Genomic DNA, 24,493 nt, shown 5'->3' with positions numbered 1-24,493 from the left:
TCTGGTTTCTTGCTCAGTCACATAAACATAGCTGTGCAAAAATTAAAGGCATTCTTTATCCAGTAAAGGTATCAGGTATGAATCAATTAAAAGATTTGTAATCTTTTCGTTTTTGTTAAACATGCTGATGGTTGGAAATTTTTGTTGCCTGTAAATCCATTTTCATAGTTTATCAATTTTATGAGGGAAAAAATTCCTATCAAATGAATGTACGCTTTCCAACTTTATTACAGCAATGGTACCTTGATGGACAATTTATGGAAGCAACATGACATGTGCAGTCATGCATCTGATTTTTTAATATTCCTTTAGTCATGAAGCTGTCACTTACTGAGATGATACCAATTGTGCTGCAAGCTCAGGGGTGACCACTGGATATCTAAAAGGGGAAGGGGGAGCTCATTGCCATAGCTTAGTTATATTTCTTTTTCATTTGTTCCCTGCTATATTACTCTGCACCAGAAAGAAATAATATATAAAAGTTTCACTGTACGATCCCAATGGCTCAGTGTAAAACGTGAGCCATGGAGACTTTTGGAGGTACAATACCAGGTTTGATTCATGGTCTTGCTGCAGGGAGGGTTTTACAATTGGCCTCAGGGACACTAAGCTAGAGAAGCTGGGAAAAATTCCTCATCTATATTCAACTGCATTTGTATAAATTCTGTGTCCGTGCAGGCTTTGGGTGAGAAGTTTGAACTGGACTGCGATTTTCAATCTCAGTCAGGCAGTCTGTCAACCTGATAATCTCACTATTTAGATTCATACATGAATATTAATGAAAGACTAAGAGAGCAGCTATGGGGGGGTAATGGAGCAAATACTGGTATCATTTTGGAGGTGGGGGGAGGTGGGGTAGGGATCCCCCAGTACCTCTGGAACTGCCTCTCTCCACTGGATTTTCTGATGCCCATTGACCGTGTGCAGATTGGTCTTTTGGTGACTCCCCCATATTTCAGGGCAGTTAGCAGGAGAGGTCACTCATGGGTGCAATCGATGTAAAATTTCCAAGATTATGTACATCAGGATCGTCAACTTCCCTGTGTATTCCTCACTTATAATTGGTTATTTATTACTTTCATTATATTTGTGTTATTCTATTCACTATTCATGTTGTGGGAAGTCTTTCAGCCCAATTTCAGTTTCTTCTCCAATCCCATTCCTCTAAACAAATTGCCTACCAATTACATTCCAGCAAAAGAAATGTTCTTTGAGCTACTGTTGCCTTGGCGATTCTTTATCCAATCTCCATATACCTAATAATATACAAAGCATGGCATGGAATCTGTAGAACCCCCTGCACTAGTCCCCAACCCATTGGAATGGCAAAGAATGATCCTCTACAGTGTTTCCCTAGACTTTCTGTTGAAGTTATGGTTTGTTTCTTTCGCATCTTCACCAACACTTTTTTCCCTTTAGGGCACAGTGGGAAGGATTAGCAGGCTGATAATCAACCTGCTTGAACAGAGTCATGAATGCTCCTTCCATGACCATCAAGTCCTGGAGTGGGACTTGAACTTTCAAGACGAGGCACCACCCACTGAGCCACAACACCTCAGAAGTCATGTGGGAGGTTTGGAGAACCCAACAGAAATTCTCAACCCAGACAACACACAAAAGAGATGTCTTGTGTCCATGACATTTTTGTCAATCTCTCCTTAGCTGTCGCCCTTGTGTCCATGCTACCTTTGTAAATTCTCCTTAGCTGTCACCTATCCCTGACCTACTATCTCGTCCTACCTGCTCTACTATCTCGTTCTACCTGCTCCACCCCCTCGTAAACAGTAAAAAATCTAGCAAATTTCTACTTCTATAATAAAAGCAAAATACTGTGGATGCTGGAAATCTGAAATAAAAACAGAAAATGCTGGAAAAACTTAGCAGGTCTGACAACATCTGTGGAGAGAGAAACAGAGTTAATATTTCGAGTCCGTATAACTCTTCTTCAGAGCTGGCATCAGAGCTCTGAATAAGGGTCATACAGACTCGAAACGTTAACTATATTTCTACTTCTTTTTAGCTATGAAGAAGGGTCATACAGACTCAAAACGTTAACTCTGTTTCTCTCTCCACAGATGTTGCCTAGCCTGTTGAGTTTTTCCAGCATTTTCTGTTTTTATTTCAGATTTCCAGCATCCGCAGTATTTTGCTTTCAATACACAAAAAAGCCCAAATTCATCCATAACCTGGGCTCCATTGAATGCACCCTTCCTGCTGCAAACATTCTGTCAGGCTTTTTAACATCATGGCCTCTAGGGTCAGCCAGCACCATCCCCATATTTCATGATCTTCACCACTGACTACCCATTTTCAGAGAACTCCCATCATCTCCTAATATGCATTACTTAAGAAGACTACAATTTCTAGCAACTACTATGTAACTGGAGTTCTCAATGCATGCAAAAACCAGCCAGCTGACTCCCAATGTTCAGAGTTTTCCAGCACCTCCAATTTAAACATAGACTGACCAGATGAAACATGACAAGATTACAATTGCCTGGGAACATCACATTTACTAGAGATCCAAAATGTGCAACCTGCTCCCAACTCCAGCAAAGCACGCACAAACCAAGCGCTCACATGCACAACTTTATTTCATTGTTTTTTGAACTGTAGTTGAGGAAAATAGGAAACAGGTTAGGACAGCAACATGTCAACTGTTCAGCAACTGAAGAGGAACAATTATGAATTAAAAGGTCAAGAGGGAGAGCACACTGGAGGGATTAAAGTAAGAAAGAGGACAGATTCCAATTGGGATTACCATAGATTGGAGAATGTTCATCAACCAGAGTAGGGAGAGGCCATGGGACCCTGCACCATGGGGATTTTAAATAAAATTTGTGAAAAATCATAATTTAAATTGAGACACCTTAAGTAAGATTCTGCTAATTGTAATTAATACATAATTTGTCCTGAACCATTACAAAAACCAGACCAGCGCTATTCAAGTAACAAAGACTTCATGGAAACCATTTTGATGTGTGCACTGCACTTATGCCAAAGCTGACTGAAACCGGAGTTGAATTACATATCTACTAGGATTGCCTTATTATCTGTACCCATCTGACACTTTTGTAGCTGTATCTATTCCTTGCAAAGAGACATCATATTGTTGCACTAAAACAAATAGTTTCGATGACAGATTGTTCCATTATTGTGAGCAAATTGTTACTTGTTTCCTCTTTTCTTCCCATCTCATTTTTCCAAATTGCATTCTTGACATTTTCTGAGCATTTGTATAATTATTTGATGATAAATGGATTCCGCACTCAGGGTGCAGTGGTAAGTAGATAATGTTTTTCACCATTTTTCAATCATGAGTTAAAGAGACATTTCAGGGAAGGTTCAGATGGTATTATTGATAGAATTTCTTTGTGAATTTGCAGTATTATAGTGTAAAATAAAATCCAAACATTCTTCCAAATAGTTGCTTCACATTTGATCATTCAAGTGATTGTTTCACATATCAAGCTGCAGCCACTCTCCAGCTCAGGAGGATTTATAGGGATACACATCTGGAAAATCTCATTGCATAGGGTGAGCACGAATGCCTAATAACAACAACCTGTATTTCTATGAACCCCAAGTGAGGGAAGATTAGGGGGTGGGGGAGATGGGGCGGGGGTGGATGGCAAAATTATTTGTTGAACAAGTAGACTTTGAAGAAACTACACAAGAAGGGGAAATGGACAAGTATAAGAGGAAATGGGTTGATAGTTGGACCGGGCGGCTGAAGGCTATATTGTTAGCAATGGGGCGAAAATGGATTCACAAGATCCGGGAATTAGACAAGATTATACGTCAGCAATATATGCCCATTTTATGTGGAGTCTACACTACATTCATTGGACTGCAATACAGTTAACATAAAATGTCACTGTGGGTTGCTTGTCTCCATACAGAGACTGTGAACTGTCGGATCAGCATCAAGCAATTGCACATCAGCATGCAAAAAGACCCTATGAACATAAGCTTGGGGTTTGGGTAGTGATTGTAACCATTCTGATACACTGCACACAACAACCTTACTGAAAATTCAAAATCACAAAGTATTGCTGGTGATATAGGAACATAGAACTTAGGAAATATTAGTAGACAAAGTTTGGAATGATATTGTTCCACCTGCTATGTTAGCAGAAATCAACCCCATTATGTACTATTGTCCCCAGCAACAATTTCAATGAGCTTGCTGAAGGCAGTACAGATTTCAGTTATCATTATGTTATTTGCTTTTCTCGAGGTAAAGCTTCATGGGTTTCATTTCTTAGAGTTTGAGAATTTGATAACTTCATTGTCATTTTTACTAATACCAATTTTCCAGATGTTTAAAAAACTGACTTCAAATTCTGAAGCTCCTATTGTTCTCTGGATTAGTCCAAGCTCTTTGGATTACTATTCCCGTATCTTAACCACTACACAATTGTTCCCCAATTATTATTGTGTCTCAGCAGTGTTTTCCTACATATACTCCAGGAAGCAAACCCAATTCGCACGCTTATCCCCTGCCATAGGCCCAGTTTTAAACCGTGTAAATGTACCCTGAGCTACCATTAAAGTATCAACACACAACATTGAAATACCCTACATCGACAATAAAATGCAAGAATATTCGTTTGATCCATGTTATGTTGTTCCAGCCGGATTGCAGTGTGTTTATTAAACTCTGCAGAGTTTAACTCTTTAGGATCACAGTCTCAGTTCATGAACTGCACATCAGTCCTAGCAGCTCTCAGCAGTGCTTCCCACCAGGCACCAAATGTTTTCATATCTGCTTTCAATAAAAACAAAGCATAAATTCTGCCTCAATGTTATCTTCCTGTCTTTCCAAACCAGGGCCTTAGATCATAACCCTTTACACTTTATCATGAATAATGCAGCTGATGAACTAATTTTAAACAGGAAGCTGTAAATTCCCCAGTCACATTTTGCACTGAAGCTGCAGAAAACATTGAAAAATTGTAGAAAAACTGAGAAGCTGCAGGGATAAACAGTGCTCACTGCCTGGCAAAGGAAGGGGGACAAATCCATCTCCAATAATATTATTAAATGACTGCACTTGACAACAGCCACATATTTCATTTCTCTAATAAGTTGTTATGGTGTTTTTAGTGGGAAGTTTGGATTAACCTATGAACACTTCAAACTTTTCAAACCAGATTGTCTATCCTGTTAGCCTGTTCTGGTACTTTCCTTAGGAAGAAGTACCCGCAAATGTGCTTCTTGCATTTAGACACAATTCATGTTCCAACAAATGATCTGCTGTTTGTTAAAGACGGCATTAGTACTCAACTCAGTACAGGGTTATAAAGGTGCAGTTAAACACCCAGGACTTCAGAAGATCTTTGTAAATTCCCAGCATATTTGAAACCATGATTATGGGATTAGGTTACATGCAAACCAAGAGAACCCAAAATTGATCTCTGGTCGATGCTGTGTTGGCTGATAACACACAAGGCAGTGATCTGGCACTAGAATTCCTATGGGTTACAGACAAAATAAAATCAGCCAAGGTTCCTGTATTTAGTGACCCTACTGGAATGTGATTATGCCTAGCTGTTAGTACAATGTCAGGCTCAGCTGTAGCCCATAATAATAGAATGACCCATCAGTGCCAATGAAGAATGGCTCTTTTAGGCAAAGTGCAAGAGGGCTGGTGGCGTCCACGAATCTCATCCCAGTGATACGTGTATCCACTTTGAACCAATAACCTGAAAACAAGCAATACTAGCTCAGGGATTATTCTCCTTCTCCCAGCATCTTCCATTAGGGAGTACACACCTTGTACTTAGCAGTTTTTCATATGAAGCATGCACCCTACATTGTCATGTATATGGGCAATATTTTCGTTTTTGAATCCTGATCCTGTCGGTGGGATAAAACGGGGCTCAGGAACCCACAAATGCCGATGGTGGGACCCAAAGAGTGACATTGGAGGAGGCAGCCAATTTGGTGGCAGCATCCAGCAGTCTCATCCAAAGAAGAGCAGCTGCTGTATTCCCGAGTCTGAAGGGCCAATAGGAGGCTGTGGGCATTGATAAACTGGCAACCGTAGCATCAGAGATGGGCGCAGCTGAACTATGTAGGGCAGGATGGGGTTTGAGGTCAACTCCATCCCTGGTTGTCAGCCACAAAAGGAATAAATAAGGGCACATGAGGGGGAAAAGCCCCCCAAGGTAATGGGCACTGCCAAGGTTGTTTGGAGTGCAGCCTTCTATGTTGAATGGAACCTGCAGCTCTGATTCGTAATGACCTTCTGACACAATGGGTACCCTGTGCACTGGCTGGAAAAACCATCGGCTTTGAGAGAGTGCCCTGAAGGGCCTTAATTGGTCACCCATTGCAGCCGAGCTGGTAATCATTCCCATCTTCACCCTGACTCCTGCATAATCCTGTGGAGGCAGGAACATGCGTAGAAAATTCAGTGACGGACTGCATTTATTTCTAATATATTTTACAAAAGTATATAAAGCATTATAAATGAGAAGAAATCCTTAGCAGTATGTAACAGTCAGCAGGGAGGAATATGTTTGAGATAAAAGACTCAATTAGCAGCACTCACACCACTAACTTCCTTGAACTAACTTCTCTTGGAATGTGATACAGGACATCTGCCCAAAATGATTCTGGAATATGTGCAGAAACCTAGTTAGAATTGTGACATGACTAGGAAAAAAAAATCATAAAATAAGAAGAAAACCTTGAAGAGATGAGTTTATTATCAATTCTCCAGGCAATTTCCAGGTTTATTTCCTGTTTTCTGCCTCCATTTCTGCTGCCTCCAACATAAACAATTCAGGATCCGGATGTTTTGATAACATGATTTTAAATGTTTTGATTTATTCATAATAGCACTCACACTTTATGAATTAAGATTGGAAAAATAATAAAATAACTCATTTATATTAATACAAGATCTGCAACACAAACTAGGGGCAATTGGACTAAGTAGCAAGACTATATTCAGTTTCACAGGAAAATAAGATACTGGAGTGTGACTAGGCCAATCAGCCCCTCGAACCTGCTCCACTGTTCAACTAGATCATGGCTGATCTTCTACGTCACGCCCATGATCCCCAAATCCCTTGACGTCTTTAATAACTGGAAATCTATCGATCTATACCTTGAACATACTCAGTGACTGAGCCTCCACAACCCTCTGGGACAGAGAATTCCAAAAATTCACCAGCCTCTGAGTGAAGAAATTCCTCCTCATCTTAGTGCTAAATGGTCGACCCCTTATTCTGAGACGGTGTCCCCTGGTTCTAGACTCACCAGTCAGGGGAAAGATCCTTCCTGCAGCTGTTCTGTCGAGCCCTGTAAGAATTTTGTATGTTTCATTGAGATCACCACTCATTCTTCTGAATTTGAGAATACAGGCCCAGTCTCCTCAATCTTTCTTCATAAGACAATCTCACCATCCCAGGAATCAGTCTAGTGAACCTTCATTGCACTCCCTCTGTGGCAAGTATATCCTTCCTTATGTAAGGTCACCAAAACTGTACACAATACTCCAGGTGTGATCACACCAAGGCTCAAGACAATTGCAGCAAGACATCTTCACTCCTGTACTCAAATCCCCTTGCAACAAAGGCCAACATTCAATTTGCTAATTGCTTGCTGCACCAGCATTACAGCTTTCAGTGACTCATGAACAAGAACACTCAGGTCCCTTTGGACAATAACTCTTCCCAGTCTCTCAGCATTTCTGTTTTTCCTAACAAAGTGGATAACTTCACATTTTTCCACATTATATTCCGTCTGTCATGTTCTTGTCCACTCACTTCGCCTATCTAAATCCCCTTGAAGCCCCTTTGTATGCTCCTCACAACTGACATTCCCAACCAGTTTTGTGTCATCAGCAAACATGGAAACATTACATTTGGTCCCAGCAACCAAAGCATTGATACAGCTGGGATCCAAGCACTGATCCTTGTGGTACCCGACTAGACACAGCCTGCCGAACCGAGAATGACCCTTTTAGTCCTACTCTGTTTTCTCTCCGTCAAACAATTCTCAATCCATGCCAGTATATTACCCCCAATTTCATAAACTCTAATTTTGTTCATTAATCTCCTATGTGAAGCCTTATCGAATGCCTTCTGAATCTAAATACACCACATCCATTGGATCCCCCTTGTCTATTCTGCTAGTTACCTCCTCAATAAACTCTAACAGATTTGGTAAACATGATTTCCCTTTCATAAATCCATGTTGACTCTGCCCAATCCTACCATTATTTTCTAAGTGTTCAGTTATCACATCTTTTAAAATACATTCTAGCATTTTCCCTACTACTGATGTCAGTCTAGCAGGTCTGTAGTTCCCCGTATTCTCTCTCCCTCCTTTCTTAAATAGTGGGGTTACATTTGCTACCTTCCAGTCTGCAGAGCCACTCCAGAATCTATAGAATTTTGGAAGATGACCACCAATGGATCCACTATCTCAACAGTCACACCTTTCAACACACTGGGATGTAGATCATCAGCTGCAGGGGATTTGTCAACTTTCAGTGCCACTAATTTCTCTAGTACTACTTTTTTACTGATACTAATTTCTTTCAGTTCCTCATTCTCACTAGTCTTTTGGTTCTCCAGTATTTCTGGGAAGTATTTTGTATCTTCCCAAGACAGACACAAAATATTTGTTTAACTTCTCTGTCATTTCCTTGCTCCCCATTACAAATTCTCCTGTCTTTGCCTGTAATGGGTCCACATTTACCTCTATTAACTTTCTCCTTTTTACATTCCAGAGAAGCGTTTCCAGTCCATTTTATGTTTCTCGCTAGTTTACTTTCAAATTCTATTTTCCCTTTCTTTATCAGTTTCTTGGTCCTCCTTTGCTGAATTCTAATATGCTCCCAATCCTCAGGCTTACTACTCATTTTCGGCAACTTTATAAGCCTTTTCCTTTGATCTGATACAATGTTCAACTTCTCTTGTTAGCCACAGTTGGATCACATTTCCTATTGGGTTTTTGTGCCTCAAAGGAATGTAAATTTGTTGTAAACCATGCATTAATTCTTTAAATCCTAGCCATTGCCTGTCTACTGTCATATCTGTTAATGTAGTTTCCCGATCTACCACAGCCAACTTGCCCCTCATACCTTTGTAGTTTCCTTTGTTTAGATTTAGGACCCTAGTTTTGGATTGAATGACATCACTTTCAAATGTAACGTAAAATTCGATTATATTATGGTCAGTCTTCCCCAAAAGTTCCTTTACAATAAGATTATTATCCCTCTCTCATTGCATAATGTTAGTTCTAAAATAGCCCGTTCCCTTGTTAGTTTTCTAGAACAGTATTTGAGGAACCAAGTTGTCCTTCACAGCATTAGTGCTGATCGATTTAACCAATCTATATGTAGACTGAAGTCACCCATGTTTACTCTAATTATCCTAGTTACAAGCAGCTCTCATTTCCTGATTTATAACGTGCCACACATTACCACTACTATTTGGTGGCCTACAAACAACTCCCACCAATGTTTGCAGCCCCTTGCTGTTTCTTAGCTCTAACCAAACTGATTAAACATCTTGATCTTCCAATCTAAGATCCTCTCTCACTAATGTACTCACCTCATCCTTTATTAACAGTGCTACCCCGTCTCCTTTCCCTTTTTGCCTACCGTTTCAATGTCGAATACCCTTGAATATTCAGTTCCTAGCCTTGGTCACCTTGCAGCCACAACTCCATAATGGCAATCAGATTATACCAGTTGTTGGGAAAACCATATCTTCACGAATTGGATTTTTCTTTTAAAATTTGGAAGGACATTGCATTATTTGGACCTTTGGATGCTGACCTGGAGTTTTTATTAAAAAAGGTCATAAGTTCACCTTGGAACTGTCAACAAGCATGCCTTTCCCAAGAAACCACCCGACCAGCATTGTACTTGAGGGCGGGGGGGGGGGGGGGGGGGGGGGGGGGGGGTGCTGTGTACTTGTTTTCATTGCAATTACTTTAATTGATGAGAAAAAACTGGTTTAAAGGCAAAAAGCTAGTGAGTTACTGGAAATCACACGAAAGAGATAAGCTTTAAGTTTTGTACTCATATTTTTGAGTTCAGTTGAGACTGAACTGAGAAAGTAAAAAGGCTGCCCAGCTTGCCGCCTTGCCTTGTCTTGCCTGAAATAAAGTTGTTGACAACATCCAGTTAAGAATCCTCAGATCAGTGGAGCTGGTCTGTTTTTTTGGAAACCTGAGAGGCTGGGAAGAGGAAACAAAAACAGAAAATGCTGGAAAAACTCAGCAGGTCTAGCAGCATCTGTGGAGAGAGAAACAGAATTAACGTTTTGAGTTCGTATGACTCTTCTTCAGAGCTGAAGAGAAGTGGAAATGTGATCAAATTTACACTGTTTAAGAGGGGTGGGGCAGGTGAAGCTGGTTAGAAGGCCAGCGATGGTTGGGGACAAAGGGGGGGATGGACAAAGATGTCATAAACTAAAGGACAAAGGGAGTGTTAATGGTAGTGGTTAGTGCTAAAAAAAAAGGTGCTGATAGTGGCATAAAGTTAAGAAAGCAGAATGTGATAATAGCAGAATAAGGGTAGCATTGTGCGAAAGAATAACATGGAACAAGTAACATATGGCCCTGGGGGGGATGGTGTGGGGATACATGAAGACCCCCAAATCCCTCTGTGCTGCAGTTTTCTTCAGTCTTTCTACATTTAAATAATAATGCCAAAGTGCATAATCTCACATTTTCTCACATATTCCATCTGCCAAGGTTTTGCCCACTCACTTAGCCTGTCTATATCCCTCTGTAGACTCTTTGTGTCATCCCCACCACTTGCCTTCCCACCTATTTTTGTGTCATCCGCAAACTTGGCGGTAGTACATTCATTTCCCTCATCCAAGTCATTAATATATATTGTAAATAATTGTGGCCCCAGAACTGATCCCTGTGGCACTCCCACTAGTTATAGGTTGCCATCCTGAAAATGCCACCCGTATCCCAACTTTCTGTCTTCTATTAGTTAACCAATCCTCTATATCCATGCTGATATGCTACCCTCAACACCATGGGCTCTTATCTTATTAAGTAGCCTTATGTGGGGTATCTTATTGAACGCCTTTTCGAAATCCAAAAATATTACATCTACTACTTCCCCTTTATCTATCCTGCTTGTTACCTCTGCAAAGTATTTGAATAAATTTGTCAGGCATGATTTCCCCTTCATGAAGCCATGCTGACTCTGCTTGATTAGATTATGCATTTCTAAATGCTCGACTATTACATCCTTTATAATAGACTCCAACATTTTCCCAATGACGGACGTTAAGCTAACTGGCCTATAGTTACTTGTTTTTTTGTCTCCCTCCCTTTTTGAATAAGGGTGTTAAGTGGCAGTTTTCCAAACCTCTGGGACTTTTCCAGAATCTAAGGACTCTTAGAAGATTACTACCAGTGCATCCACTATCTCTGCAGCTATTTCCTTTAATAACCTAGGATGCAACCCATCCAGGTGACATATTGGCCTTTAGACCCATTAGCTTCCCTGGTACTTTTTCTCTAGTGATAGTTCTTATATTTATTTATTCCCCCGCATTTGCCCCATGATTATTTATTATTTTTGGTATGCTATTAGTGTCTTCTACTGTGAAGACTGATGCAAAGTATTTATTCAAATCCTCTGCCATTTCCTATTTCCTCAGCCTCATTGGGTCATATGGACTCGAAATGTTAACTCTGTTTCTCTCTCCACAGATGCTGCTAGACCTGCTGGGTTTTTCCAGCATTTTCTGTGTTTGTTTCAGATTTCCAGCATCCACAGTATTTTACTTTTATCTTAGGCTGGGAAGAGGGATTGTCCTGGCTATATTCTCCGCCATGGCGAAGCTCCATTGGTGAAGACCTCCAGACATCCACCAGGACCAGCAACCCACACAAGGGGTCTCCAGGTCAATAGTGTTGAGACACTGCGAACTTTATCCTTTATTTTTATAACGTCTATACTCTAAAACCCATCTCTGCAGAGAGACCCTATCTGTTTGTCCTTTGCTTGTGTGTGTGCGTGTGTGTGTGTGTGTGTGTGAAGGGATAGATAGTTATATCTGCAGAGTACAATTGTCTGTTAACCAGTTCTTGCAACTTGTTTTTTAAAGTAAGATTTGTTGATAATAAATCAATCATTCTGAGTTTATTGAAAGAAGTCTGGTTAAAATCTCTTTTGTTCTGGGTACCAGTATGAAGGTAAACAATTTGGCATTTTGGTGAGTAAATTAAACCTTTAAACTAATGGCATGACCTGCAGAGTAGTGGGGCTAGATCAACTGCGCACTCCTCCCATCCTGGTCATAACATGGTTCACCTCTATTTACGCCATCATTTCATCTACCTTGTTGCAAAATAAAGCACAAGCACAAAGGATTTCTGAAAGCGGGCAGGATTTCAAGAAGATAAACGTCAACTAGAATACATGCAAATAATATATTCTGTAAGATGGTTTAGTACATCTAACACATTTCAATTTTTTGTACATTTTCCAAAATAACAAAATATTGGAGGAACTTTAAGCATCCATGCATTTTTCCTCTTTCTAGTTTTCCCACACATCTGCATCACCACTGACACAATGGATATGTGACATGGGTCATGCATCAGATGGGCACCAAGGGCTGATGGGCAACAGCACAGGATGACTTATCCTCCATTATCTATCCCTCTCCCAATATTGGGAGAAGTACGATCTCCTTTGCTCCTCCCAACTTTCAGTCGAGAATGAGAAATTACCATGCAAATAAGCCAACAGGACACAATAGGCGGAATTTTTATTTGCAGATGTGCTGGAAGTGAGGGGAAAGGGGCCAAAAGCGCCCCAGGACTTCTGGCTTTCCCCGCATGCTGCAAAATTTTAAATCCACGGTGTGCATGTTTTGGCCCTGACAAGTTCCCGGCCTGGAAGTCAGCCTGATTCAGGTTTGGCTTCCAGGCTGGCAGGGAGTATTCCAGAAGTGGCTGCAGGACAAGGTAGGTCCAATCCCCACAGGATCCAATCTCTCACCCTGGGAGGAGTCCTGAACCCCAATTCCTGCGGCAACAGGAGTTGGGGTGGGAGGGGTGGTGTGGTGGGTGAATGTTCTTATGGTAGGGAGTTTGGGAGGCTGAGAGGAAACAGTCCTGCTCCATACATTGTGCTGTGAAGACACTTGTCTCCTCCCAAGGCTGTTCTCGCCTTCTTATAGCTTCTGGGTTTCCAGAAGTCCAATAAATCTAGCAAGGTACAATCAAACCTACAAAACAGCCAGTCCCTTAAATATATTTGAAATACCCACCCAGCTTCTGGGACCGGATTGACTGACAGGACTGACTGTCCTGTCTCAATAAAACCGGGAAGTTGGCAAGATCAGGCTGGTTTCTGGATGTGGTCAGAACTTTCGCCCATTTAATCACAACCCTACCCCACACCGCCCCCTTCACCGCACCGCACCGCTCACTCATGTTAAAATTCTGCCAGCTCCAAAGGTGATCCCATCACGAAGCACGTCTTCCTCTCCCCCTTCAGCCTTCTGAAGAGGCCGTTCCCCATGTGATACTCTGCTCTGCTCCTCAATCGCTCCCAATACCCCATCTCTTTCTCATGGCAGCTTTCCATGCCAGTACAGGAGATAAAATCCCTGTCTTTTTACCTCCTCATTTCTCACTTCTAAGGCCCCAAACACTCCTTCCAGATGAAACAGCAATTTATTTGCATTTCTTTCCATTTAGTATATTGTATTTGCTGCCCTTTTGCTGACTCCTCTATACTGGGGAGACCAAATGAAGAATTGGTGACTTTGCAGGACACTTCTGTTCAGGCCGCAAGTGAGACCCTAAATTTCTTGGTGCCTGTCTTGTTAATTTTCCACCACACTTTTATCTTTCAATCCTAGGCCTCATGCCCTGTTCAACACAAGTTCAAGCTACAACACTTCATCTTTCGACTGGGCACTTTATAGTCTTCTGGGCTCGACATGGATTTCAATAATTTCAGATCATAACCTCTGCCATATTTCTTTGTGACAGCAGCTGTTGGCAATAATTCTGCTATTTCCATTTACATCTCCTCTAGACAAATCTTTTGTCTCTTTACTTGTCCCATTACCACCTCCTTTTACCTTGCATCATTATCCCTTGTCATTTCATCTCTCCTGTTTTCCACCCTATCACAGACATTCCCATTTGTTCCTTCCTCCCCTCCCCTCTTCCCTGCTTTGCTTAAAGTGTATTACATCGCTAAGTACTTCTATTTCTAACGAAGCGTCAACTTGAACAATTCTGTCTCCATAAATGCTGCCAGACCTGCTGAATACTTCCAGCATTTTCAGTTTTTATTTCAGGTTTTTAGCATCCTCAGTATTTTGCTCTTGTCTTTGTTAAACTTCCCCCATGCCAGCCTACTATATCCCAGCTGTCTCGTGTCCACATATTTCTGAAAAATTCAAAACGCTGCAACCAAGTTTTCCAGCTGATCAGAGTGAGAAACCAATAAAGGAAATATAGGGTTGAAATTTCTCCCAGTAACCAGTTATGATGTTCTAACCCATTGCACAGAATCGTCACTAAGGATAAATTGGAATCCTGTCAAGAATTTGAGTGACAAATTACAGTGTATAATAATGAGCATGCCCAGTGCACACAAATATTAATAAGCTTTAGACAGAGAGACAATTATTGTTTTAACAACAGTAAATGAGATGTTTTACTGTCGCTGACAGTTAAACAGGCTAGAGTTTGTTGTGTATACAGAAAGCAAATCAGGCTCTTTTAGTGCATCTGGAGTAAAAAAAAACCCCATCATCAATTAATATAAATTAGTACCTGCCAGTGACTACAGAGACAAAATAAAGAATCATGAAAAGAAATCTCTGTTGAATGATTCATTCAATCAATACAAGACACGCCAAAGCATGTCAGTTAAGAGGCACAGCTAAAAAGTCTAATTTCTTTAGGCACGGAGTCATATTCTATATACTCGGTTGATATTTTGCTAATGTCCCCACTTGGTGATTACTTTAATATTGATCACATTAATTATAAACAATTGATAAAAAAACAATTGTTTGCTGTGTGGCAGGTACATTGAAGGGAAGTTCCATCGTGCATGATGTGATTTTATGTCAACTTATCATTTTTTAAAAATGAGACTGAGCCCCAGTGATAAATGTTGGAACATGCAGCTCTGCCTCACCAAGAACAGCATTCCAGCTGGACATGCTTTCTGGTTAGCCGAATCTGCGATATTTGTTCAGCAACAAAAAGCAGAAAATTGGGTCAGTTTTTCCACCAGAGCACAGAGGTAAAGAGGCACTCAGTATTGGCCTATCACAATCTGGATCATGGGAACATCTGATCACTTTATAGTGTACCCCTTTTAAGAAGCTTTTGCCTGATATTTTGGAGACTATTTCCAGTGCAGACAGACTGAAGTACCTTTGAACTTGGTGACCAACAGTGTGGAAATGCTTTCACATTGTCCCTCAATAAATCAGCCCTACTGAGAGGCACAGCTCAGTAAATGGTCAACAAAACAAAATGGACTAAAAATTAAGTAAAGCAGGTCTGATTGTGGGCACCAGTCAACACATGGTTAAAATCCTGCTATGGGAGGATACATATCATAGACTTAAAATCAGGTCAAAAAAACAAGTCGTTTGCAGCAAGCCTCCTGCATTCACAGAATTTACAGGAAAACAATCTATTCACGAGAGACTACAGTGCCTGAGGTCAGTTGGAATTATTATGCAGAGTGGATATGAACTGTCATTTGGGTTAACACCCATCTTTTTTTTGTTAGATAGTCAGTTTTATGAGAAGGATTTACAGTTTTTACTTCTAATTGTAAGTGAGCGACAAATGTTGAGTGAGCTGTCTACTGACATCGATGGAAAGGAAAATCAGCCTGGTGTGTAACAAACATCAATCTGATATCGCCCATTTTATACCATTGCAAAATGTAAACATTACCCAGTCTTTATGCCTGTTTTTAGTTTTTTTTTCATCTAGCATTACATGGTTTACAATAAAGTATCAAAACTAAACTAAAATAAAAACAGAAAATGCTGGAAATACTCAGCAACTCAGGAAGCATCTGTGGAGAGAGAAACAGAGTTAATGTTTCAGGTCTGTGACCCTCCATCAGCTCAACCTTCCAGCATTTTCTGTTTTTATTCTGGATTTCCAGCATCCACAGTATTTTACTTTGGTATCAAAGCTAAGCTATTGTACTGACAGCTTAAAGCAACAGAGTTGAAGCTCAGTGTCAACAGCAAAGAGGAGAGGCCTAGTAGCAGCTATGGAAATACACAAAATGTAACAGAAAGCAAGACTTAAAAAAAAATTCCGTTAACTGCAATGGCTCCAAATAAAGAAACAAAGGCAAAAAACTGAGTACTGAAATGAATCCCTGAGACTGTTACTGGACAGTAACAGCAGCCAGTGGAGATAACCCATTAACTAAAACGCTACACAGGGTAAAACAAGGGCGACTTATGAGGTTGTTCGAAGAGAAACAAAGAAAAATTCCGACAATCATCTGTCTTGAAAACTGAATTCCTTTTCACTTGACATGGTGCTATTCTTGAATGTAGTCAAGGAAATATTACAGAATACAGTACGTTGAATAGCTTGGGTTTGCTGAACAAGGTTAATATAAGAAGTTACGCAGCACAGGTTTGACTAAGAATGGGGCAATGACCACATGTACGTACTTCACAATGAGGTTAAGGTACATAAAAACAGGTCACTGGACTGGTCAGCTCACTGCCCATGGCTACTGAGATGCATTATTATCCCTTACATCAATTAGGTTTACAATCTCAGCCATACTGTTGTGAGGAAGTCAAAGCAAGTCTCAGTTTGGACAGCTCTTTCATATATTCTGGCAGCCTGCAGGACAAAGACCCGTGAGGTATCTTGTTCCTTTGGCTGCAGGTAGTTTGAACTAGGAGAAGTGGGCAAAAATGCAGATGGATTTCGAGGCCTCAGCAGTGACGGTCGTTATGGTCGGATACTCTGTTGACACTCACTCTACAGGTTCACATATGAAAAATGGGTTTGTGGATAGCAGGTACCACAATCCAGCATGAGTCACCTTTCTCAGGAGAGGAAGAGGAAGGAAAACAAATTGGAGGAAAATTCTAGACCTAGCAGTGCTCAAAACATTAAGTAAAATCATTATTTAATTTTTACTGCTGCTTATTCTATAGGGTGTAAACTAACCACAAGCTCAGAAGACTGTAAACAAATGTGTTCCATTTCCATTTTTATTACTGTTCTCGGTACAAAAAATAGAAGGGACTTTGAGCTGCAATCAGATCGGACAATCTGCGTGTCACAACACAGTGGACAATTGAGAGTTGCACATTTCTCTTTTTATTCTGGATAAAGTGGAACTGGAATGAAAAGGACCATCAATGCTGGTCTGATCAGCAAAGCATGTATAATTTGCACAATTATAGACTTCCCAAAAGTCCAAGGAACATGAATAACTGAAGCCTATAACTGAGATGCAAGCTTTCCAAACTCCCAGCTCAGTTAACATTGCTTAATAGAAAGGACATCCCTTCACAATACTGCCAGACACACACTCACATGTGTGCTCTTATATTTTATTATTTCAATCAGTTTTTGCATTCTGAAATCTCATCCTTCACCTACCTTATTGTAGTACTGCACCTGGACAGAGTGCCACTGCCCATCACTCACTCCCCCTGGTATGAAGGGTGCCACTGTGGTGGTGGACTCGCCTGTTAAACAGTAATGATTCAGTTAGGAGAGTACCAGGAACGTAAATCATGCCAGTGACACATTATAATCGTAAAACTTTAAAAATAATTTTTTGTTGTCCTGAAAGTTTCCAGTTTTTTTGGTCTTCTCTCCTTTGTTCTGGATTTTACAGACGAAATTCTTGCTTCTCTTCCTGCTCCATCACAGTTGAACTCTGGTGTCGCTCAAGGATCTATCCTAGTTTTCCTTCCTACTTTACATCTACACAACATCACCCGAAAACAAGTCATTTTCCACCTGTATGCAAATTACACCCAGTTTGACCTCATCACCACCACTCTTGATGTCCTCACTGTCTCTAAATTGTCAGACTGCTTGTCCAACATCTAGTAATGGGTGAGCAAAATTTCCTCCAATTATTGGAAAGACTGAAGTCATTACCTTTAGCCCGGCACCAACTTGGTTCCCCAGTAAAAGCGCCCTGTGAATACGTATCCAGCATATACTGTTGGAATTTTGGAATAAGGATGCATCAAATATATAGGAATACATGCTCCTGAGACCCCCACATCACGAATGGGGCTTTGCAAGCACAGCATCATACAGCAGGGGGTCAGTCAGCCCACCAGGCCTGTGTCAGCTTTCCCCTACCTTTTCCCTTTAGCCTGGCAAATTTTTCCTTTCTATAGGAGAGATCCAATTCCCCTTTGAAAGCTATTATTGAACCCGCTCCACCCCATTTTCAGGCAATTGTTACAATTATGAGGTTTAAAAGATTATATTTTGGGACTGTATCTTTAAATCTAGGATAAATGAAGGGGGTCATGTGTCCTGTTTTGCAGTCTGCCCGACAGTAATCCTGGGTTGTTTGATTGTTAGAGAACAAAAGAAGGTTTAGATTGTTCTACTGAGGAGAAGGTGAAAGATATTTATGCTTGGAGACAATAGCAGCAGTCCCTAACTATACCATGAGCAGTTCCTGAGTCTCCCAGTGTCCCAGAAAGGTGTTATAAGTATCGTGTTATGAACAGTTGTGCTGTAACCAAGGCTAATGTGTTTCACGTTGGCATGGGGAAGAGGGTGGAGGAAGCCGTTTTTGAGATCAGTTCACAGGCTTCCCTACAAATCCATGAATATCCCAGACAGACAGCAGTTTTTATTTGCTGTGGTCTGAAGCCACCTGAGAGGCAGAGAGCAGGAGGTAGGGACAGACAATCCTGCACCCGAATCAGACAAAATGCCGGCTCCATTGTTCATCACACAAAACGCAGGTAGGAGTTTGCGTTCAAAGTGAAGACTGAGTTTGTGAGGATTTAAAGGAAACTGGAAGATTTGCCTAGCTTGGGACTTGAGGGAAGGAGCCCACAGTGTAAACCTCACAGTGAAAGTTAGCTCTGGGATCAGAAGTTAGCTGGCTGGGAAAGTGAAAAGGAAGCAAGCTATCGGGAGCTGAGAATAATTTTATACTTGGAGGATAAAGTGCCCACCTAATGAACAGTGTGACTCCAGAGTGAAGTAGATCTCTTTTTGACTTGTATTGTGACCATTGGGGTGATGGGAAGAGAACTGAATTACACTTCACTGTTAAGGGGAAAATTGTCCCATCAGCTAAACCTTAATACTCCCAGTAAAACTCCACATACCCCCAACCCTGGGCATCCCCCAATTTTGCTTCAATCGCTAGTTCTAATCAAGTCCGTCCTACTGTCAAATGAAAACATGAAAAACAGCAAGAAGACAAAACAACAGCTGGAAAGAGAGTATTACTTCTTTCTCAGCAGTCCTCATCAAACATAAAAAAAGGAAACCTATTTGGGGCAAAGTGGAATTCTAACCAATCCAGGAAACAACAGGGTAAAGCAAATGCAGCATTCCAATTAAAAGAAGTGTTAAATAAACTAGCAAATTAAAGCAAGCAAGTGGGAACAGAATTCCAATGCATTGGACCAAGCAGTAATCTGCCTATTTTCCTTTTTGGAGGACATTGTGGGACATTGATTGGGAAATGTATCCAATCAAAGAGAGATCTACTTCACTCTGGAGTCACGCTGTTCATTATCAATATCAACAGTTTTGATCAGGATAACGAAAAAATAAAAATGACATACATGACTTTGGCGATTAAAACAGAATATCAACCCCTTTAGATATAACAGGGAAGGTTAATTTTTTATTGTAAAACATCAGAACACACTAAAGTACTGGAATTACAATTCTAATCAATAAGGTAGTGATTGCTAAGAGCAATAAGACTGCACAAAATTGTGCATGTATGTCACACCATACCTGACGAGGCAAAAATCCAACAAAAGTTGGCACTTCAGAACAGTCCACAATATCAACTTATGATATGCAGAATCACAGAATCACAAAGTGCAGAAGAGGCCCTTCGGCCCATCGAGTCTGCACCGACACGTGAGAAACACCTGACCTACCTACCTATTCCCATTTACCAGCACTTGGCCCATAGCCGTGAATGTTATGATGTGCCAAGTGCTCATCCAGGTACTGTTTAAAGGATGTGAGGCAACCCGCCTCCACCACCCGCCCAGGCAGCACATTCTAGACTGTCACCACCCTCTGGGTAAAAAAGTTTTTCCTCACATCCCCCCTAAACCTCCTGTCCCTCACCTTGAACTTATGTTCCCTTGTGACTGACCCTTCAACTAAGGGTAACAGCTGCTCCCTATCCACCCTGTCCATGCCCCTCATAATCTTGTACACCTCGATCAGGTCGCCCCTCAGTTTTCTCTGCTCCATCGAAAACAATCCAAGTCTATCCAACCTCACTTCATAACTTAATTGTTTCATCCCAGGCAACATCCTGGTGAATCTCCTCTGCACCCGCTCCAGTGCAATCACATCCTTCCTATAATGTGGTGACCAGAACTGCACACGGTACTCCAGCTGTGGCCTCACCAAAGTTCTATACAACTCCAACATGACCTCCTTACTTTTGTAATCTATGCCTCGATTGAGAAAGGCGAGTGTCCCATATGCCTTTTTCACCACCCCACTAACATGCCCCTCCGCCTTCAGAGATCTATGGACACACACACCAAGGTCCCTTTGTTCCTCAGAACTTCCTAGTGTCATGACATTGTTGTGGTCACTTTGACAAATGGACCATAGGAGTCTCAGGTACAGGTCATGATCGTTTATTCAAGCAATTGCAAGGAGAACATCATCTCAATACAGCTTGAGAGAGCACTCTTAACTGGGGTTTAGCCTGCGCGGCTTTGGCTAAGGTTATATTTCAAACAGTAACCTGCCAGCACGGCTCTGCCTCCTATCTCTGGTAATGGTCCGGCCCTCCTTGCGCGGTTTTGGCACCGCTAGCCCGCTTGCACGGCTCCGCCTCTTACCCCGGCGCCTCCTATCTCCTGTCCTGAGTCCTCCTCCTGATTCTTTGATACTTGACCAGACTGTTCTCAGGTAGGCTTATTGCACTAACTACGGGTGGTAAATAAATATACTAATGCACTTTGCAGAGCCGTCCCGAGGATCTGATCTGAGTATCCTGCTGACAAAGCCAAATTGTTGTGGTCTATTTGTCAAAGTGACCACAACACTGTTCATTGAAAACTTCCTTGTCAAATTACTCCTTCCAAAGTGCATCACCTCACACTTTTCAGGGTTAAATTCCATCTGCCACTTATCTGCCCATTTGACCATCCCATCTATATCTTCCTGTAGTCCAAGACACTCAACCTTACTGTTAACTACCTGGCCAATCGTTGTGTCATCTGCAAACTTCCTAATCCTACCCCCCACATAGTCATCTATGTCGTTTATATAAATGACGAATAATAGGGGACCCAGCACAGATCCCTGTGGTACGCCACTGGCTTCCAGTCACTAAAGCATCCTTCTGTCATCACCCTCTGTCTCCTACAACTAAGCCAATTTTGAATCCACCTTATCAAATTACCCTGTATCCCATGTGCATTTGCCTTCTTTATAAGCCTCACATGTGGGACCTTGTCAAAGGCTTTGCTGAAATCCATATAAACTACATCAACTGCACTACCCTCATCTCTACACCTGGTCACCTCTTCAAAAAATTCAATTAAATTTGTTAGGCATGACCTCCCTCTGACAAAGCCATGCTGACTATCCCTGATCAAACCTTGCCTCTCCAAGTGGAGATAGATACTCTCCTTCGAAATTTTTTCCAATAGTTTCCCTACCACTGACGTGAGACTCACTGGCCTGTAGTTCCCTGGCTTATCTCTACAACCCTTCTTAAATAGCGGAACCACATTAGCTGTTCTCCAGTCCTCTGGCACTTCCCCCATGGTCAGAGCCCCTGCAATCTCCTCCCTTGCCTCCCTCAGCAGTCTGAGACACAAATCATCCGGACCTGGAGAAGTTAGCAATTACCTTGAAAGTGTCTGCAAAATGGAAATGTAACTAAGTCATGGGTATTGAAAACGTTCCTCCAACATACGGTAAAAAGGGGAGAAACATAAGCAGGTGAAAGAGGGATACATATGCTTATGAACACAAGATTTTTTGAAAGAAGATCGGATATCAACCCACAAGAGAAATCTGGAGATTTCTAACACTTTTAGTTAGTTTATTTTCAGTGCCTTGGAATCTACAATGAATGTAGGCAGCATATTGCTTTCCATTTGTAGATAAAGTTAGTTTTCTTAATCTTATTGAAATTACACCCTCATTCCTATTTCTGGACTTTTTTTTCTGGAGAAAAAATTTTTGATGAAAACTGTTTTGGGGGCAATGTGGGTTCAGATGCAGCCTTAATGACCGTCCGTTCAAATGCTGTACCACCTGGGCACCCCCATCTCTCTCGTACACGTACACACACACACACACACACAAACGTTCTGCCTCTCTCTCTGCATGTCAACTCTTCCAGACTCAGTTCACATAAACACTGCATCATATAATATTTCTCGTGTATCCTTTCTCAATTTTATGGCACTGTGCATTCTCCGCCTATAGATATTACTAGTGTGCTCCTTTCTTTCCCTCCCTCTTTGGTTGATGCTGGCTCTTTTCTTTACTTCCCTATCAGTCAATTCTGGCTGCCTACATTTCTTCAACTCCATCTCTGAAATGCTACCGAAGACTCACTCTTTCTCTTCCCCAGCCTCCACCAGCCCTGCTCCTGAATTTCCTCTCTCAGCCTTTTCCTGAAAAGCAGGCCAAGATAAATTGTTGACGAAGCTTCAATCTCCATGGATCCTGCTTTCCTCTATTCACTAATTTAAGGTAAAAGGTAGACTTCAGATTTGACTTGAGAATGCTTGATGCCGATGTGGGTGTCTAAAAATGGTTTAGTCTACCTTGATGAGCACAAGCATTTCGCCCCTCCAACAACTTAATGAAAATATATGGAAAAAATTGTGCAAAATCCACAACATTCAGGATTTCCAAAAGGAGCTTTATTTGAGAAACTGAACAGATCTGGTCCAAGCTCTCAATTCAATATCTGACATATAACACAATTGCAAGTATATAACAGGCCTAATCTGCTACTTGAGATATGACTAAAATGTATTCTGGTACTAGGATATCAAATGAGTTGTAATCTGGTAATTATTACATCACTGGAGTCTAATTAGGTACGTGTGATATCATTCAGATGTAATCTGGAACATCACCATGGTCTGGTATATAACTGTCGTTTAAGTTTGTATTTGGGATATTACCATGCTGTCATCTGGTATATAATGAAGTATAACTTATTGTTTGGGATATCAGCAGGTTGTAGTCGGGTACTTGGGATATAAATGGGTTTGTCAACTAGTCTCCAAGATCTCGGTGCACATGTTTACTGCATTAGTAGTAATGGCTGGACAAAGTAAAACCAACTGCTGAGTCAATACATTGTGGACTGTGAACCTTTACACAAAGGGACTAGCTTTTATTTATTTTGTTTTTTTTAAAAAAAGAGCAAAACTGAGCAAACATTTAAAAAGACAAACATTTGTAAAGTATTTGAAAGGCTGGATGCAGGGTGGGCTTTCTCGCTATAGTGATCTCCCTGTAAATTTACATTAGGCTGAGCATTTTGGGAGTGCCCACCAGATCCTTAAACTAATGGAAAAATAACTAATATTACTGCCATAATTTTTAATTACCATTAAACAAGTTAACTTGTTAATGCAAGGATACCTAGAGCCAGTTTGTAATAGCTGGAATGAGGACTGGGAAAATCAGGTAGCCTGTTAAATTGTGAAAACGTTGGGATGTAGTTTCCTTTATGAAAAGGGGGAAAGCACACACATGCATGCACACACCAACAGGAATCACCCCTTCAATTCAACTCCAAAACACATGGCAGCTGAACTATTTTAATTGTGAAAGAACAAATTTTGATTCCAATCAATGTCCACTTGTTCTAGATTGTCACATCCTACAGAAATTAATGAATTGTGCTAACTTAAAAACATCAGGGCACCAACTCAAATCAAGCCTGTAGAGCTGTAGTACTTCTGATTGTCAGTCTACAGAATGTAATATACACCAGATCAGACTTTCAGTTACACATGGCAACATAGTCCATCACAATTACGCTTAAATGTCAAATCTTGAAAGGAGCTGAAAGAGTAATCTGAAGTATGTAACAAAGAAAATCTCACTGTCTGGCCTTCTTTTCTGTAATAGCATCTGGTTCACGTCCCTCAACAGGCTGGACACTTATAAATGAACTAAAAAAAACACCAATAATGATCAGTCCAGTGCTCTGTTTGTGCTGATCATAAAACAGTGCACGAAGTGCCGCAGTAACATTTTCTTTGATGTTTGAGTGATATAA

General features: G+C 41.0%; 1 protein-coding gene across 11 annotated transcripts in view; it reads right to left on the bottom strand.

Annotated features, from left to right (window-relative positions):
• celsr1a (cadherin EGF LAG seven-pass G-type receptor 1a) overlaps nt 1-24,493 on the bottom strand; it is a 365,300-nt gene that overhangs the window by 119,605 nt on the left and 221,202 nt on the right. For all 11 annotated transcript variants that reach the window (XM_078553378.1, XM_078553370.1, XM_078553374.1 and 8 more), the window contains one exon: nt 17,638-17,726. In XM_078553378.1, the coding sequence (XP_078409504.1) occupies nt 17,638-17,726 (89 nt within the window). The remainder of the gene's footprint in view (nt 1-17,637; nt 17,727-24,493) is intronic.

The sequence above is a fragment of the Cetorhinus maximus genome, chromosome 12 (genome assembly GCF_964194155.1).
Source record: "Cetorhinus maximus chromosome 12, sCetMax3.hap1.1, whole genome shotgun sequence".
Taxonomy (NCBI): Eukaryota; Metazoa; Chordata; class Chondrichthyes; order Lamniformes; family Cetorhinidae; genus Cetorhinus; species Cetorhinus maximus.
The sequence above is the reverse complement of the archived record's forward strand: the minus strand, read 5'-3'. Positions and strand labels throughout refer to the sequence as shown.